Raw genomic sequence first — 19,805 nt, 5'->3', positions numbered from 1 at the left:
ACTGTTTTGTTAGGGTGAATCCCTTTTTGGTTATAACATTGCCCTAGACCCTATTGGTGCTGAACCAACCAGTTATTGCTAGACCAATAAAGTGCATTGCCAAAAACACCTTAATCAGTGTCACTTGTGTCATTACTTGGTCTTGCCATGCCATATCTTTTAAATTAGTCTAGCTCACTAATAGAAACATCAATGCCAGCAATCTTCTTGTGCTCATGCTGAAATAGCACATGGAGAACACCTATGTTACCCTTACCTCTTGTTTCACTGGCCAAATCTCCTTGTATGACTGCTTTCCTCGCATCATTTGGTTCTGCTTCCTTGAAACTGTGTCTAATTTCGTTTTCACCTCTCCAGGCCCAATCTCTTCTCTTCCATAACCACCAAATCCACATGTGGACCCCTTCTCCTCTGAAGGCAATACATTTCCTCTCCCCCATCTCATTTCCTCACTTGAAGTCCTGGTGGACTCCTCTCAAACCTTTTCTGTCCTGGTCTATTATTTCTGCTTTCCTCCTGATGCTTTGCACTTCTGATTCATTTCCCCTACTCTAGCAATCCCAGTCTTCCCATTTTCTCCTTCACAATCCCATAAAAAGCTCCTCCACTCAAGCAATCACAGTAACATCCCACACTACAATTTCAGCACCGAAATATCCACAGGATGCAATTCAACAATGACTTAATGCAAACTATTTTAACCAGGCTAATGTCATTAAAGGGAAAATGAAGAGGGCGCTAGAGAGTCACCCAAGATGGCGGCTTACTGAGTGAGCTCTGTGTGGCTCTAATGAATCCTGCAACATCGCTGCTCCTGTGGTGGCTGGACAACCCCAGTCAGCTGAGGCGTACATTCATGGTGTCCTGCTGATAAATCTGAGACCAGTCGTGTCTCTGACACACGACCACAGTCCGAACTGCGAGCTTTTGGAGCCAGGGCCTGCTGGCGGACAAACTACGTGAGAGGGGTCCCCTGGAGTTTCGTGCTGCCGAGTGCAGCGGGCATCCAGCTCGAACACGGGTGTCCGGAGAGCGTACTGTGCCGCTCAAGAAGGCGGGTGGATGCGTGCGTCTTTAGCACTTGAGAGACGCGGACGTCTCCGTCCCGGCGGCGGCCTGGTGCGGAACCAGCGGTACAGCAGCCCGGGGTGTCGGAGGTTCATGGCGTTCAAGGTAGGAACGTGCTGCTGAGTGCGCGACCTGCAGCGCAGCCGCTAGGAAGGCCTGCTCCGCTTCCCCCGCCCCGGGCGAACACTCTGCGAAACCGGCCGTGGGATTGGGGCATCCCGGCGTGGAGACGCCAGGGTGAGGGAGCGGTCCCTCGCGGGATCACCGGGCGGGGCATGCTCACTTCCCCTGGGCCCTTTCTAGCAGACACATACAGGCGGAGCTCACCCACACCACCAGGCCCCGAGCCCAACCTACAAAGCGGCACAAGAAACTACTGCTGCAACCCACCGTGATAACGATCTTCGAGGAGGCGGACAGCTGGGTCGGCGAGCGGCACAGCACTGGTCAGGCGCTCAATATGGCAGAGGAGCCCACGCTCAGAGCCGCCTACTAACGGCTTGGTACACAATACATGGCTCAATATAATCAGCCCCAGCATCAGACAAATTCACTGCAATTCGGGCGAGACCCATTCGGGTCAATCAGCGATTGAGGAGTCAGCTCATACCCACCGCATACGACCTGGGGGCAACCCAACAACAGTTGGCCTGGTGCTGGCCTGCCTTGACCGCTGGAACCCACAGACCAGTGGTCACTTCTCACAGAGGAATTGTTCAGTGCTGAGGACGTACCCAGGCACCCTAACCTCCAGCACATGTAAGAAGCTCCCACATTGCTCCGGTAATTGAGACACGGCGAGTATCCATTGTGGGCGGGACAAAGACTGATATGCAAATGGATATTTCCCTTCTGTGAAGGTACAGTGAGCAAAAAGCAATGGCTGCGAACTCTCAATGTGGTTAATAACCACTGAACAGGTTATCATGCCTTGTTCTTTCGAGAGAGGGGGGCCTGCTACCTTTTTTGTAATTTTGAATGGAACTTGGGGTTGGTCACCCTAGGTTACCTGGGGGCAACCAGACGTGGACTCCCTGCTCACTGTGCTTGGAGAGGCTCAGCTTCACCTCACTGATGATGCCCAACAAGGCTGAAACACGTGTATGGGGTTGCTGATGGTACTCTTGTTCAGAGAGGAATTGCCATAGCATTTCGGTGCTGGACTGCCCTTGTGGGCGGGACAAAGACTGATATGCAAATGGATATTTCCCTTCTATGAAGGTACAGTGAGCAAAAAGCAATGGCTGCGAACTCTCAATGTGGTTAATAACCACTGAACAGGTTATCATGCCTTGTTCTTTCGAGAGAGGGGCGCCTGCTACCTTTTTTGTAATTTTGAATGGAACTTGGGGTTGGTCACCCTAGGTTACCTGGGGGCAACCAGACGTGGACTCCCTGCTCACTGTGCTTGGAGAGGCTCCGCTTCACCTCACTGATGATGCCCAACAAGGCTGAAACACGTGTATGGGGTTGCTGATGGTACTCTTGTTCAGAGAGGAATTGCCATAGCATTTCGGTGCTGGACTGCCCTTGTGGGCGGGACAAAGACTGATATGCAAATGGATATTTCCCTTCTGTGAAGGTACAGTGAGCAAAAAGCAATGGCTGCGAACTCTCAATGTGGTTAATAACCACTGAACAGGTTATCATGCCTTGTTCTTTCGAGAGAGGGGCGCCTGCTACCTTTTTTGTAATTTTGAATGGAACTTGGGGTTGGTCACCCTAGGTTACCTGGGGGCAACCAGACGTGGACTCCCTGCTCACTGTGCTTGGAGAGGCTCAGCTTCACCTCACTGATGATGCCCAACAAGGCTGAAACACGTGTATGGGGTTGCTGATGGTACTCTTGTTCAGAGAGGAATTGCCATAGCATTTCAGTGCTGGACTGCCCTTGTGGGCGGGACAAAGACTGATATGCAAATGGATATTTCCCTTCTGTGAAGGTACAGTGAGCAAAAAGCAATGGCTGCGAACTCTCAATGTGGTTAATAACCACTGAACAGGTTATCATGCCTTGTTCTTTCGAGAGAGGGGCGACTGCTACCTTTTTTGTAATTTTGAATGGAACTTGGGGTTGGTCACCTGGGGGCAACCAGACGTGGACTCCCTGCTCACTGTGCTTGGAGAGGCTCAGCTTCACCTCACTGATGATGCCCAACAAGGCTGAAACACGTGTATGGGGTTGCTGATGGTACTCTTGTTCAGAGAGGAATTGCCATAGCATTTCGGTGCTGGACTGCCCTTGTGGGCGGGACAAAGACGGATATGCAAATGGATATTTCCCTTCTGTGAAGGTACAGTGAGCAAAAAGCAATGGCTGTGAACTCTCAATGTGGTTAATAACCACTGAACAGGTTATCATGCATTGTTCTTTCGAGAGAGGGGCGCCTGCTACCTTTTTTGTAATTTTGAATGGAACTTGGGGTTGGTCACCCTAGGTTACCTGGGGGCAACCAGACGTGGACTCCCTGCTCACTGTGCTTGGAGAGGCTCAGCTTCACCTCACTGATGATGCCCAACAAGGCTGAAACACGTGTATGGGGTTGCTGATGGTACTCTTGTTCAGAGAGGAATTGCAATAGCATTTCAGTGCTGGACTGCCCTTGTGGGCGGGACAAAGACTGATATGCAAATGGATATTTCCCTTCTGTGAAGTTACAGTGAGCAAAAAGCAATGGCTGCGAACTCTGAATGTGGTTAATAACCACTGAACAGGTTATCACGCCTTGTTCTTTCGAGAGAGGGGCGCCTGCTACCTTTTTTGTAATTTTGAATGGAACTTGGGGTTGGTCACCCTAGGTTACCTGGGGGCAACCAGACGTGGACTCCCTGCTCACTGTGCTTGGAGAGGCTCAGCTTCACCTCACTGATGATGCCCAACAAGGCTGAAACACGTGTATGGGGTTGCTGATGGTACTCTTGTTCAGAGAGGAATTGCCATAGGATTTCGGTGCTGGACTGCCCTTGTGGGCGGGACAAAGACTGATATGCAAATGGATATTTCCCTTCTGTGAAGGTACAGTGAGCAAAAAGCTGCTACCTTTTTTGTAATTGTGAGTATCCATAGGAGCCTCACCGTTGCCAATCAGCGTGGCTGGGAAGAGGAGAGCAATCAGATCGGCCGAGGGCCCTCCCCTGGGAGCGCAGCAGTGCCAAAAGTACGGATTAAATCAATCTAGGACACGTGGCTCTCCCATATCAGACGTGACCATTGATAATCCATTGATAGTCCGCCGGGAGAACCCCAGCGCAGCTCATCGAGCCCGTGTCCACTGCGTGGCACGGGAGCTGCGCCCTGCTTGACGCACACACCACATAACGACCACTAAACGAACTGCACAGACCCTCCGACAAAGGGAACAAGGCGTCCCTGATATTTGGAAACTACCAAGCGCTGCCTTTGGTCAGGATAAACAAGACCTAGTATTATCCCACAAGAATCGCCCAAAGTCATCATGGGGAAAACTGACAAGATTCAAAAGAAACTGAATTTTGAAACCAGCTCTTTGAATAAACCCAGGACCAGCAGCAGAGCGGAATCCCCAACACCAGACGCGGCGCAAGCGGAGGAACAGAATCCACATTTCGATATCAGAGAGATCCTGATGGATCTGAAAACCGGTATAAGCGGCCTGGGGAGCAAGCTGGACACCCTTTTGGCAAAAGTAGATCAACTCCAAAATAGACTTGATAAGCATGCAGACAGAATCGACACTGTTGAGCAGCGCGTATCCGACCTGGACGACGGGGCAGCGGCACTAACCTCCAAAGTCTCCGCGGTTGAAACCCAGATGAAGGCAGTGTGCGCTAAAAATGAAGACTTAGAGGGCCGATCCCGAAGGAACAACATTAGGATCATCAGAGTAAGGGAGCAACAGCCTTCGGGTAAAATGGAGGACCATGTTGAACAGTTGTGCATAGCACTCTTCGGAAGAGAAATCCTGTCTCAGCTTTTTGTGATAGAAAGAGCGCACAGAATCCCGAACAGCAGACCGGCACCAGGCACAAACCCTCAGCCGATAATAGCAAAGCTATTAAACTACAAAGACCGAGATGCGATCCTCAAGGCAGCCAGACATAAAGGGAAACTTCAATACAACGGCGACCCCATTCAGATTTTTCCAGACTTTTCCCAGGCAGTGCAGACACAGAGGAGGTCATACACAGCGGTCAAGCGGCGGCTGCAGGATAATCACATCCTTTATTCTATGCTGTACCCGGCAAAACTCTGCATCCAACATGAAGGGAAGGCTCAATTTTTCAACACCCCGGAAGAGGCCAGCGACTATCTAGATCGAGCCGGCTGCAGGCCCAGCGGGAACAATCCAAGACCTTGACGTGAGGATCGAATGAGAAGAGACCCTCCGTAATCTATAACGCCAGCGGCAGGCGGGAGATGTTAACACACCTCCGTTCTCACCGTGGTTACTCACCACAGGAGCAAAATCCTGCTGTCAAAGGGAGCCCGGTACCCTCTTGGCGGGCTACTAGCGCCCCTAGCGCAGCAATGTTTACAGTTCTATTTTTAAGGGAGGGCTTATCATGGGCCAGTTGGGGGTTGCCCACACTAGGGAGGAAATCGAGTTCTACACGATCGCCTTATTCCCCCCACTCTCATTCCACAACAGCTACACCACGCATCGTTGATCGCTCAGAAGCCAAGTCCTTCAGACACTTACATGGATCAAGATACCAGTCTCGCCCTCACATCCTGTCGAGCAAGAACCTACCTGGCTCCCTGAATGGCGGTGACAACATTTAAAATCGCCACCTGGAACATCCGTGGTGGTAATCAACCAGCGAAGAATAGGAGAATCTTCCAGTATCTCCGCAGACACAAAATCAATATCGCCATACTCCAGGAAACCCATCTCCTGCCAGCGACGGAACTTCAGGGGGCCAAATCCTGGGGGTGCCATGGGTATTTTTCATCATACTCGTCCTATGCCAGAGGGGTTGCAATCTTGATTGGCAGAAAGACAAACTTTAGCCTAATTGACTCGCAGAAGGACTCTGAGGGAAGGGCCCTGCTGGTGAGAGGGATAATCGCAGGGAGGGAAGTTGTGATTGTAAACTCCTACGCCCCGAACTCTGATGGTCCAGACAATTTCAACTGGGTGATGTCTCAACTTGCAAAGATCAATACAGCAACCATTACATGGGGAGCTGACCTTAACATGCCAATTGACCCCAAACTCGATAAATCCCACAATACAACCGGGGACCCGTCCAGAGCCAGCATTCAAGTTCGAGAGATATGCCAAGCGTTCGATCTATCGGACACATGGAGACATCACAACCGCGATGCGAGAGACTTCACATTTTATTCGCCCGTTCACAACACCAGCTCCTGGATTGATTACATCATGGCATCCATCCACTGTCCATTCTTCTGGGGAAAGAGTCAAATCCTACCACGCACATTCTCCGACCACTCGATGGTCACGCTTGAAGCCTCCCAGGCAGGAACAACAGTTCCCGGACTAAGCTGGAGATTCAAGCAGGGCTCACTTTCGGATGCAGTCTTTGCAGCTGAACTGCGCCAAGAAATAATAGCCTTCATAGAGATGAATCAAGGCTCTGTCGATTCGACCAGCACCATATGGGAAACACTAAAGTGCTTTGTATGAGGCATATGCCTAGCCAAAGAAAACGGAATATTAAAGTTAATCCGTGGAGAGCTCTCTGACAGTGAACAACGTCTAAAGGCACTAGAGCTGAGAGCATCCACGGCACCAGACCCTCAAATCCAGGCAGAGTTGAAAGAAGAACTTCTGAAGTTCAGGGAAACAGCCGAAAGAGAACTAAAATTCCTCAGCCGCAATCATCAAATCCGACTATATGGAGAAGGACAGCAGCCTGGCGCACTGCAGAGGACATCACCAATACATTCTGTAACTTCTATCAGAACCTGTACAGCTCCAGGGATAACTCAGACTCTAAATCTCTACAAGAATATCTCCACGACACTGAGTTGTACTGGGTGGAGGAGTCCTGCGAGAATCACTGAACGCACCAATAACTGAAGAAGAAATACTTGACGCAATCAAATCCCTTCCGAGCTCCAAAGCGCCAGGACCAGACGGGCTAACCGGTGAGTTCTATAAGGCTCACACGACTATCCGGCGCCTATCTTGCTTCGCGTCTATGAGGAATCTATTGAGTGAGGAAGTCTTCCCCCCACGCTACGCGAAGCCAATATAATGGTGTTGCACAAAGCCGGCAAACCCGCAGATGAATCTGCATCATATAGGCCGATTTCTCTGATCAACCTGGACAATAAAATCCTTGCAAAAATTCTCGCTTCACGGCTTGGAGATCAAGCTGGATTCATCCCGGGATGCAGCACTACCTAAGGCATAAGACGGCTGTTTGGTGTTATCGAGGCCCTGGACCCAACACAGCAGGCAATAGCAGTGCTTCTCAATGCAGAGAAAGCGTTTGACTCTGTGGAATGGCCTTTCATGCTAGCAACGCTTAGACAAATGGTCTTTGGAAACTTCTTCATCAAGTTAGTGTCTCTGTTGTATAACGACCCTTGGTCATATGTCACTCTAGGAAGCACTAGGTCCTCGAGCATAGCATTAGAGTGTGGAACGTGGCAGGGATGCCCACTTTCTGCCCTGATCTTTGCCCTTATTAGGGAACCCTTGGCTTCGAGACTACGAGAATTCCACATATATAGGGGTCTTAAACTAGGTCCTCACAAACTGATTATCTCCCTTTATGCCGCCGACGTCATGTTGTTCGTCGGCAACCCCAAGAGAACCTCACCCTGTAATGCGCGAAGTGATAAGGTTTGGTCAAATGTCGGGACTTAATTCAACCACTCCAAATCTGTAGTATTCCCCTTGACCCCTAATATGATTGAATTTTGTAGACAATCATGGTTTTAAATGGGAGAACTCGAGGGTGCGATACTTGGGTATTTATATGTCACGGAATCACCATGAGATATATAAAGATAACTATGTTTCCACGCTAAACGCCATCCAAGACCGTATACAGAGGTGGAAGACGCTTCTGCTAACGCTGTGGGGCAGGACCTCCTTGACGAAAATGGTCATTCTTCCTAAGCTTCTGTATTTGTTCACAAATATTCTGCTACTACTCCCCAAATCCTTTCTCCTGAAAGTCAAGACTGCAGTCCTGGAACTACTATGGGCGGGTAAACCTGCGCGTGTTGCATATAGCACTCTAGTTCTACCAACGTCAAAAGGTGGCCTAGCGCTCCCAGATATAGAAAAATACTATTGGCGGCCCAGGCTCATTTCCTGAGCTACTGGTACATGTCCCATTTCGTTCGCCCACAGGTGCAGGTGGAACAAGCTCTAGCCTCATCCGACTTGTTCAGTGCAGTCATTATAAGTCAAATCCCAGTCCCGCACAACACGCTAAACACGGTCCTGTCCACGTATGCAATCTGGAAAAAGATGGCTGTCAAATACGGCGTGACCGTAAAATATTCCCCTTTACTGCCAATCAGATTCATCCCGGGCATTCCACTCACGAATGAAAAAGTTTTCTTAATATGGGCCGATAAGGTCAATATCCACTCCCTCAGGGACCTCTTCCTGGAGGGCACCTTCCTAACCCCACAAATGGTCAAAGACAGAGGCGGAAACACCTCCCTAGACATCTTCCTTTACTTTAGATTACGCCACACCCTACACAAAATGTTCCCCTCATTTCCTAAACAACCCCCTACATGGGATCTGTTACACAACACCATCCTGGCGCAGGGGGGGGGGGGGACTGTCTTGCTGCTTTACAAATCTCTTGTGGCGGACACCGGGTCACCTAATCCTAAAACACAGCAAAAATGGGAATCCGCCATTCAGGAATCAATAAACGCAGAAGACTGGTCTTATATCCTTCGCCAAACTCAAAAAGTCGCAGTAAATACACGCTATAAACTAATACACTTCAACTTTGTACACCAAACATACTATACCCCGGTTAAGAAGCACCAGCATCATCCAGAAGCATCGGCCCAATGCGGTCGATGTGCGGCAGCACACGCAGACTTCTTTCACCTAGCCTGGGACTGTCTGGGAATTCAGCGCTTCTGGGTTTCAGTTTTACAAATAACTGCCGACATCATTGGCGAACAGGTGACTCCGCTGCCATTAGCGGCCCTTCTCGGCCTTACTAGACACCTACAACCGGCGTCCCGTAAACAAGCAGCCCTTCTTCTGGTGCTGGCCCGAAGACGAATCGCCATGGCATGGAGCCGTGGACCACTACCAAAAATCGAGGACTGGAGAAAAGACATAACATATTGTCAGGATGTAGAGAGCGAATTTATAAGAACCCTACCATTACATGCTCGCCCCCCTGACATCTGGGGGACGTATGTTGCATATCTGCTAAATAGTACTGAATCATCTGATTTCGAAACCACCTGAACTTGAAACAGGGCTTTGAGACTGAAGAGCTACTGCATATTCCCAACCTCAATCTAGTCGGTATTAAGCAAAGAACGTATTGATATTTGTTTTTGTGGACACGGGAAGGGGGAGTGGCTACGGGGACGAACTCATCAGTGGGTAATGTTATGTCATTTCCTTTCTTGTCTCTTCCTTCTCTCTCCTTTCTTCCTCTTCTCTTTCCCCTCCTTTCCTTTTGTTGTTCGGACGGTGCACCATGTCGGTGCAAATGTATTCCGACCATATGAAAATCTCAAAAAATAAAGTTCTAAAAAAAAAAAATTTTAAGGGAAAATGAATTTACACATATATTGGAACATGCTTTTGCTTGATTGTCTATACTGTTTAACATATTAACATTCCCTAATTACCATATACGATTGTACTGTTGTTTTCCATTTGTTTCAGCTTTTTGATTTGGTCTACAGAGAGGAAACATTGCTGAATGTCATTAAAAGTGTTACCAGGAATGGCCGTTCCATTATTTTGACTGCCGTCTTAGCTCTTATCCTTGTTTACCTGTTCTCCATTGTTGGTTTCTTATTCTTGAAAGATGATTTTATCATGGATGTGGAAAGGCTGAAAAATAGAACACCTGCTATAGGTATGTATTACAACAGTTGTAATTCACACATTTTTCCAATTTTTAAGAAACGTAAATATTTGATTTTCAAGCACTTTGTGGAAGCTCATTATTCTATTGCTTGTGGGCGCAAACTGAATATATTGCTAACATATAGATCATCTGCTGTTATGCAGTAGTCTACATATTTCGTAATACCATGTGCATTTTATGAGAGTCTTGTTAAAACAAACACTACTGTAATATTGGCATGCCTTATTCCTCAGTCACTTTTACTTTTTTATTCATCAATTGCTATGTAGTGTTTCATTTATGTAATAAATCTATATATCACTTTTCTTCATCGACTGTCACACATGGAATATCAACAGCGGGGACCCGTTGTCAGCGAAGATCGTGTTTCCATCGTTAGAGCTTCTCTCTGTGACTTTCGTCGGGCCCAGGCTTGCGCCTACATCTCACCTCAACGATGACCGAGGTGGCCAAAAGAAGTCTCTTCAGGGCCTGCAAGTCCTGTGGCCTGAAGAAAGTGTATGTCGAGGATCGGCACCTCAAGTGCCTTTATTGTCTCCACCCAGACGACAAGGATGGGTGCAAGATCTGCGGTGGATTCCCAGCAAAGACCAAGAGGGATTGCTATCGCAGGTTGGTGGCTTGGCTCAAGGAGGAGAAGGCCTCTGACGTGGCCTCCGGGCGTAGTCATGCCTCATCAAGGACTGTCAGATCCCATGAGCGTGCTCCCTCTGAGAAGAAGAGGTTGAGGTCCTTTGAGGATGCCCCTTCCAAGGGCATCCAATAGAAGGTTAAGCATTATGCACCTGTTGCGGGATCTAGTGCGAGAAGAGGCCAATCCCTGGCACCGGTGACGGTAAGCCTACCGGCTGGTTGGTTGCATTCTATGACACCTTCCAAGCATAAGTCCTCTTCCAAGGGCAGATTGTCAAAGGAGAGACCTATGGATGAGCCGTCGGCAGCTCCCTCATCTTCTTCAGTCCCAAGGACCCAGTCGACAGCATCTTCGTCTACCAAGACCATAGCCTCGTCAATGATGACTTTGTCTACCAAGACCATCTCATCAACAGCCTCTTCATCCACACCAACAACCCCGTTGACCATCACCACACCAGCGACCATCTCATCGATGACCCCATCAACATCTACCACTCCTTCATCGACAAAAAGTTTGACGCAACTGTCGTTTACACAGTCACAAGGACCGCAACGACAAGGGTGGCTTTGCCTCCACGGCCCCGTCTGGTGTACCAACCACGACTGCATCAGCGGCAACGCAAATTTTGCATATTCGCATCATCGCCTCTTTCCTGAAGAACTCTGGTCGGGTGAGGGAGTTGCTACCTCCATTGGACTTCCTGCTGAGGCCGTTGAGGCTGCCTCCACCAGTGCCTGTGGGGTCTCCAGAGAAATATCCACACATCTATAGTAGTTCAGAGGACGAACACTTGCCTGAGGATTTCTATTTGGACCATGAAAGGGGCCATCGGCCCATGTCCCAGGAGGGATTTCCACGCCAGGACCCTACCTTGCCGTTTGCCCCTCCAAGGGGTTCCAGCCCAAATCCATTTGTGAATTAGCCCTTCGCACCCCTGCCAGCACCCAGGGATATGTTGCTGGATATCCTCTCCACCCTACACACCTTGGTGGCTTACATTCAGCAGAGGCTGCCTGCTGCATCAGCACCTGGGCTGACCCGCACTCCCCCCCCCCCCAGGCCTCCGACCAGGATTCCCCCCAGGCCAAGTCATCCCAGGCCAAAGTGTCAGCCAAGCCCTCCCAATCAGAAACATCAGCTAACATCTCCCCATAGGGCCTTAACCCCGGTGGAGGAAGAACCACTGCATATAGAGACTGGCACAGACACAGATACCACAGCAACTCATACAGAAAAGTTTGAAGATTATGTCCCTGCAGACGGGGAATCTCTTGGTACAACAAGCCCACCAGGGTTTCACCAGCGATGAGATTGGCTCCTTCCACGCCATGGTCTCAAGGCGTCAAAATTCTTCAGACTGGTACTGGAGGAGAAGAAGAAAGAAGGGTTTCTCTTTCAGCGCTGTGAGTCCTTGAGGAAGACAGTCATGTCGGTTCCGCTGTTGGACAACGTCAGGGAGGAAGGTTTGGCCCTTAGGAAGATGGCAAGTACCACGCCTCCATGAGAAACAGGCTGGAAAAGAAGTACAGGGTCCCGGACTCAGACTGCAGGTGCCTGAGGTCTCAGCCTACTCCGGACTCAGTCTTTTCGACCGCTGACCAGGAAGTGCTTGTCCAATCCATTGTCCTCTTCCGTGGGGCTTTACCAGGAGGGCAAGAAGCTGGATGCGGTTGGCAATCCGACTGCCCCAGTCAATGACACTCGTCCTCCTAAGCTCCACCCCTGGAAATCCATCTTCAGATTTGCTAGAGCACGTAAAGCTGCTGTATGAACCAAGAAGAGTAACATATGGGAAGGAGGGAGGGCAGGTACGCATTTGAATCCATGCAAGACTCATGCTGGAGAACAAAAGTTACAGGTAAGTAACTTGTTCCTTCTCCAGCATGGAATCTGGCATGGATTCACATCAGAGGCGTAACCAGGACTGTCTAACAAGTGGGGCCTGAAGCTAATGTAGTTGGGCCCACTGGTGTGACATTAACATCTGGAAATGCCCATACAGTGCTGCTTAGTGGGCATTTACAGATTTTGGGTAGGCTGTGCCCCCTCAGGTCCTACCCTGTCGACGCCTCTGATTCACATGCTCATGAATACGAATACACAGCAATACATACAAACAACCTCTGTAGGTGGTAAGGCTAATCAGAAGCAATACTCTTACCCCTGGAACAGACTCATCTCAAGCGAACAGGTTGCGTAGCACGGTATCCGTAGAAATGACTGAATCCCCAAAAAACAAGAAAGAAATGGCCAAATTTTTTGGCCCGATTATTTTCAAAATGTTGGTACACGTTTATTAAAATATAGGTTTGGGATGCGGTAAGGTATTAGTTAAGGATGGGCATTTTAAAAAAAGAAAAAAAGTGCAAAAAGCAAGTAGATATTTGGTAGCAGCCCTGCAGATGTCGAGCAGGGAGAACACCAGAGAGAAATGCTTCGTCCAGCGGTCGAAGTGTACAAAAAGAAGTAGTGGAACTATGTTTCCTGCTGACCTGCCCCCGCTACCCACAAACTCCATTGCCACGCCCCCTCCCACACACCATTCAGACCCCCAAGCAAACACACCTGCTATTAAAGGGTATGTTCAGTGCAGTGGACTGAAGTGCAAGTTTCAACTTCTTCCTATGCTTTTATTTTTAAAATAAAGCATTCGAGAATGGTTTCTTTTTAAAATTAAAGTATAGGAACCGTACCTTTTAAACATAAACAGTAGAGGAACACTACGGCCCAGCCGCTCCAGCCCACTTTGAGCACTGCGATTGCTCTGGTCGAATGGGCTCTCGGCTGGTCGGGAAGAGGTCAGACGATGGCAGTGCATGATACAGCTGGAGAGCCACCTGGAAATGGAAGTCTTAGACAGGGACTTCCGATGCCCTACTGGGCCAAAATTGACCAAGAGTTGAGATGTCTTCTGAAAATCCTTTGTGCGTGCCACATAAAACCTCAAGACACGAGCAACGTCTAGCCAATGTAATGCCTGTTCAGCAGGCGTAGAAGGGTTCGGAAAGAAAACTGGCAAAACCGAAGGCTCGTTGAGATGGAATTTCGAAGGAACCTTTGACATAAAGGTGGGGTGGGTCCGCAGCACCACCCTTGTAGCGTGGAATGTAAAGTAGGGCTGCTTGCAGGAGAGGGCCTGGATCGCCCCGACTCATCTAGCCGAGATGATGGCCACCAGGAAAGCAGTCTTCCATGAGAGAAACTTCATAGGGGTCATGAGCTTGGTCAAAACCATGTTGTGCCAGGGCAGGATCCTTCACCGGCGGGCAAGCCGAGAAGAGGCCTTTGAGAAACTCCTTGACAAGCATGTGTGACAATAGGGAGGGCTTGCTGTCACGTTTAGCAGACACTCATCTGCAGTTCCAGAGAGGTCCGCTCATCAACGTTGCTTGCCCACAGGTTCCTGGTGGCTGTACCTGTGGTGGTGCAGGTGGGCGTTCAATCAGGCCCCGCTACGTCATACAGGCGGGATGCGGGGGGCACCGTGCTCGCTATGGGCACTTCCGGGTTCACCTAGTAGACACACCCACGTCATGGCACTGCCCCGCAGCATGGGCTCCTGTGGTTGGCCGCAAAGGTGTTTAGTTGCCTGGGCAATGACTGACGCTGGAACCGCCACCATTTTGCAGATAAAAGGCGACTGAACTTTGGTTCCTTGCGTCTTAACACTGCAGTAGCCTTGGTCTTAGGGTCCCGTTACCCTGCCTTATTTTGCTGCTGCCCCTTACCCTCTTTTCTCTCTCTCTTTGCTCTCCCTGCCTGCCTGTCTTCCTCCCTGGTCTGCCTGCCTGCCGCCTGGCCTTGTTCCTGCTGTCTGCTCTAGGGTTGGCTTTCTAAGAGTTATTCTACTAATTACTGCCATTCTATAACCAAACAAAGACCTCCCGGTACAGTGGATTCCAATGCATCTGCATCACATAAATACCAGGGGGAGCACGTGGTGTGGGGGAGATGATCCCCGACCGTGCTCGAGTGTCCATCTCTTTGGGACGTAAAAGGGCATCTTTCCCTATCCACATTTACACAGGACAATACCCTGGAAGTCCTGCGGGCTGGTGCCTCCAAGAGAGTAACCGCACAGCACGCTACAGCTACCAAACAGCCAGTAAGTCATGGCCCATTGACCAGGCGGTTGACACTTGCCTGGCATCCGGGTGTACCAGGAAACGGTAGCCAGATGAACTTTGATAGAGGTGTGAGCCTGCCCAGCTTTGGCCAGTGAAAGCAGGTACAGGAGGAGCTGCAGAACTGTCACCCGCAGAGGCGTGATCTTCTGAGTCCTGCACCACACTGTGAAGCACTTCCATTAATGGCCGTAACAAGCGAACGTATAGGGCGCCCTAGCCTTGGCCAGGATCTTCTTGCACTGCAGCGGCAGGGAATAGTATATAATAAATAAATAGTGTCCAAACTCTAGTGCCACCGGAGACAGGCCATGAGACTCAGCGACACTGGGTGTAGTATTGTTTTGTTTTCTCTCGAGAGAAGGTCCGGAAGCAGAGATAGACAGATGGATGGAGCCATTGAAAGATGGGGCAGGTCCGGGTACCAGATCTGCCGCGGCAATGCTGGCGCAATGAGTATCATCCTGCAATGGCATTGTCTGAGTGTTTTGATCACACGTAGCAGGAGCGGGATCGGAGCAAAGGCAGATAGTGGGTGTTAGATCTCTCTCCTCCACAGGTGCCTCCCTCTGGAATGGCCTCACTGCCCCTCTAAAACTTGAGCCAGATCTCCTTAAGTTTCAAAGCTTCTCAAGACCCTCCTTTTTTCTTCCTCCTTCCCTCTCTCCACCTCCCCTGATAATGCCCCCCTCTGTCTCTTGACTGGCTACCTGGTTCCTTCAGATTCTTGCAGGACACCAGGCCCTCCTCGACCAGTCCACTCCTGCACTTGGCCTCCACTGACCCACCCCATCCCTTCCTGCAATTGTCGTTCCAGGCCCCCTCGCCCTGCACAAGCCTGGCTTAGTCTGCACCCCTTGAGCCCTTCCAGCCCTGCTCCTCGCACTTATCTCGGGGACCCCTTCCCCTACACTCTCTACTTTCCCTGGCTCAGTCCACCTGACCTCCCCTGAAACCCCCAGCCCACACTTCTCGTTACTGCACTTGCACAATCTGACTGTCACATGGCCTAATAGGACCGTTTTTTGTCTTCATCCCTGTTCACCCCCCCTTTGCCTTTTTGCACCTTGAAACACATTGTGTATAGGTGCATTACAAATAACCAATAAATACAATCAAATAAATAAAATAAGGCATCCAGGGAGAGCCTGTCCCAAGCGAACGAGAAAGCGTCCTCCAGATTCCTCAGCTGTAGGTACCTGCTGGCAAACCTTCGGCACTTGAAGTTGGCCACTGTCATGAAGCGGTCGATCTGGGGAAGGAACCACCTGCTACAAAGTCGAGGCATCTACACACCTACACCTGTTGAAGTTCCCACTCGTGGCAAGACCACAGCTACCTGCTGAGGGAGTATGCAATGGTGTTCTTGATTCCTGCCAGGTGAAAAGGAACGTGGAACATGTCCTGAATAATGGCCAAGCACCACCAAGACTGGGTTTCCAGGGAGATAGCGGAAGAGTGTGTCCTGCCCTGTTTTCGGATGTAGGACAAGGTGGTGGTATTGTCCAGGAAGATTTGCACCACATTCCCCTGTAGCTGAGGCTGGAAAGACTTGAGGGTCCAGAACACCGCCCTGAGCCGGAGGCCTCTGGCATGTGACTGCCCTGTGTGGGCTTCTCAACCTTCAGGGAGGCATCCGTGGTGACCGGGCCTGGTACAGGGGAATACAAAAGGGGGCTCCTTGAGTGAGATGAGGGTGCACTGCCCACCACTGTAGAGCTTGAAGGAGTGCCCGATTGAGGGTGATCTTACCTGTCCAACTGCCTGAGACCTGCTGCCACCTGGCATCCCGGAGAGGCTGCATTTGGAGCCTGCAGAAGGTGTCCAGATGGATGTAGGAAGGCATCATGCCCCGCAGAGACTTGGCCGTACTGTTGGGATGGACACTGCTGACAGCTGCTGAACCGTCCATAGGATGATCTTCACCCTCTCTTCCGAGGTGGTTGCCAGACATGTGACCGCGCTGAGACAGGCTCCCAGGAACAGAGCGTTCTGCTATGGCACCACCCAGGACTTCGGATAGTCGTACCAGAAGTATCCGGCGTACACTCCGGAGCCCCAGAGTCGCTGAGGGGTCACTCTCCTTTCCTTAAAATAGCCTGAACCGCCTGCAACAGCTTAGCCATGCTGACCCACACCCTGACACTGCCCTTTACATGCTCCACTCTGCTATATCTGATTCTCTCAATGTTCCTGACCCTGTCATGAGGATCCGCTTGAATCCCAAAGCCAAGTGCAACTCTTGGTACAACTCAGATCTCGTCACCCTTAAACGCAAGTGCAGCGTGGTTGAGAGGAAATGGCGTGCTTCCGGAACATCCTCTGACAAACTGGCCTGCCACCTGCTCCGAAGGCAATACCGGATCTCTGTCTGCACCAAGAAGAGAGCCCACATCCAAGCCCACGTCTCTGCGGCATCTAACAACTCGGCTGAACTCTTTAAAATCTGCAAGCAGCTGGCCAGTCCTGCCACAGTCTCTACCTCTCCTGTCCCCTCCCAGGCCCTCTGCTTGGCCCCGGCTTCTCATTTCCTCTCTAAAACTAAGGACATCATGTCCTCTCTCTCTTCCTCTCCCCCTCCTCCCTCTATTCCCTGCTCTTCCTCTGGCCCTTCTTCAGCCACCTCTCCTCCCTCCTTCGTTGCCTTTCCCCTGTTCTCCTCAGACAAGGTTTCTAGACAAGTCTGATCTATGAAAGTCTTGTCAAAACAGGTTCAAAACCATCAAGGACCACATTGACACCCTGGCTCCTGCTCTGGCTGATTTCTACAAAAACACTCCTTCGCCACAGGAATCTTCCCCTGCCCCTTGAAGCACTCCCTTGAGCATACTCTTCTTAAGAAACCCTCTGCCGACCCTTCCTGCCTGGTTAACTATCGTCCAATCTCCATCACAACTTTCCTGGGCAAACTCCTGGAAAAGCTGCCCATCTCCAAGTTTAATCTTCAATCTGAATCTGTTGGTTGTCTTCATGACCAGCAGTCTAGCTTCAAAGCTGCCAGAAACACGGAAACTGCTCTCCTGAACATCCGTGAAGACCTGTTATGCAATCTTGATTCCAACAACCCCTGTGTCCTCATCTTACTTGATCTCTCTTCTGCCTTTGACACTGTCAACCATGCCATCCTGCTCAACCGTCTCTGTGAAACCCCGGGTATCACTGATCAGGCCCTGGCTTGGCTGTCCTCCTTCCTCTCCAATCGACCCTCCCAGGTCCTACTTGGGTCCTTCCTCTCCTATATCTCTACCTGTGGTGTACCCCAGGGGTCTAACCTCTCTCAATGGCTGTTCAACCAATACCTGGCACTTCTTGCCCACCGCATTGCCGCTCTCTGCCCCAACTTTCAGTGCTATGCGGATGAAACTCAGCTCATTTTCAGGCTCCCTTCAGCCACCTCTTCTCCTGCTCTCATCTCTGACTCTCTGACTATCTGTCCGCCATCCGGGAGTGGTGTGCCACCAATGATCTCTGCCTTAATGCCAGTAAGACTAAGATTCTCCTTGTCAGCACACCTGCTCCCTTCTTTCTTGTCACTCTCTGGCCAGCCTCTCTTGGCCCTCTTTCTGCTCCCACCTGTGAGGCTAAAAACCTCGGGGTCATCTTCAACTCCACGCTTTCCGTCTCTACTCACATCTCAGATGTCTCTCACACTACCAGCTACACCTCCTTATAGGTATTCTTCCTTTCCTCTCCTTCCACCAGAAACTCATTGTCTCCAGAGCTCTGGTTCTCTCTAGGCTGGACTACTGCAACAGCCTCTTTCTCAATCTGCCTGCTGCTACTCTCCGCCCTCTGCAACTCATCCAAAACAGCACTGTGAGACTTGTCCTTGGCCTCAAGCCCAGGGATCGTATCTCACCAGGATTGAAATCTCTGCACTGGATCCCAGTGGCGGCGAGGATTAAGTTCAAAACCCTCTGCATTGTCCACAGGCCTTCTGGGGCCTGGGACCACAATACCTTCAACCCTCTCTTGCTAAATATCTTCCTTCTTGAGCTTTTCGCTCATCCGCCTCCAACTCCCTCAGGGTTAGTTGCTTCTCCAGGTAGCGAGTGGTGGTAGATCTCTTTCTTCTGCAGGGCCTCCCTCTGGAACAGCCTCCCTGCCTCTCTGAAACTCGAGGAGAACCATCTTTGGTTCCGGAAGCATCTCAAGACCTTTCTCTTTGCTTCTGCTTTCTCTCCTCCTCTCCCCTGATGATGTCCTGGCTGAATCTGAAACTGCACTGGTTACCTGGCTACCTTCTGATCTCGAGCCCAGGTCTCCTCCCCACCAGTTGCACACCTGCACTGCCCCCCTGGCAACCCTTGCACTCAGGGATTGTGCCTGTATTCCTTCAGCCCCTGCTAGCACCTGACACCTGATGTCTGCACTTATCCTTGCTTTTGCCACCAGCTGGCCACACTTTTATTTATTGTCTTTATTTAATTTACTGTTATCCAATGTACTGCACTGTCCCCTTCCCTTTCCCAATGCACTCCCCCCCCCCCTGGACTTGCGCAATCTCAATGTCACATGGCCTAGTAGGATCGTTGTCTCTGTCTTCCCTCTGTTTTCCACTTCCTTGCCTCATCGCGCCTTAAAACATTTGTGTATAGACACGTTATAAATGCCATATGATATCATATAATGTGCAGTTCTTGACGCGCTACAGGAGGAATGAGAGGGCACCTGTGCTGGGATTCCAAGGTTTTCCCCTGCTAAAGAACGTCCAGCACCCATTTGTCTGAGGTGACAGCTTTCCACTGTTCGACAAAGTTTGATAGCCGGCCTCCCATTAGGGTGCGAATGTGGGGGCCCGACTCTGCGGTGGGTTCAGGACTGCTTGGGCATCTGCATTGTGGCCTGTGGGCGATGACGGTCCTGGCCTATGCTGCCATAGGTCTGAGAGTGGCCCCTGTAGGCTTCCTAGGTGGTCGAGCAGGGGGGCT

The 19,805-nt window shown here is 50.4% G+C and overlaps 1 protein-coding gene across 9 annotated transcripts in view; it reads left to right on the top strand.

The window, feature by feature from the left end:
* ITPR2 (inositol 1,4,5-trisphosphate receptor type 2) overlaps positions 1 to 19,805 on the top strand; it is a 4,412,221-nt gene that overhangs the window by 4,054,693 nt on the left and 337,723 nt on the right. For all 9 annotated transcript variants that reach the window (XM_069628470.1, XM_069628469.1, XM_069628465.1 and 6 more), the window contains one exon: positions 9,906 to 10,101. In XM_069628470.1, coding sequence (XP_069484571.1) covers positions 9,906 to 10,101 — 196 coding nt within the window. The remainder of the gene's footprint in view (positions 1 to 9,905; positions 10,102 to 19,805) is intronic.

The sequence above is a fragment of the Ambystoma mexicanum genome, chromosome 12 (genome assembly GCF_040938575.1).
Source record: "Ambystoma mexicanum isolate Mex_15411 chromosome 12, UKY_AmexF1_1, whole genome shotgun sequence".
In the NCBI taxonomy this organism is placed as follows: Eukaryota; Metazoa; Chordata; class Amphibia; order Caudata; family Ambystomatidae; genus Ambystoma; species Ambystoma mexicanum.
The sequence above is the reverse complement of the archived record's forward strand: the minus strand, read 5'-3'. Positions and strand labels throughout refer to the sequence as shown.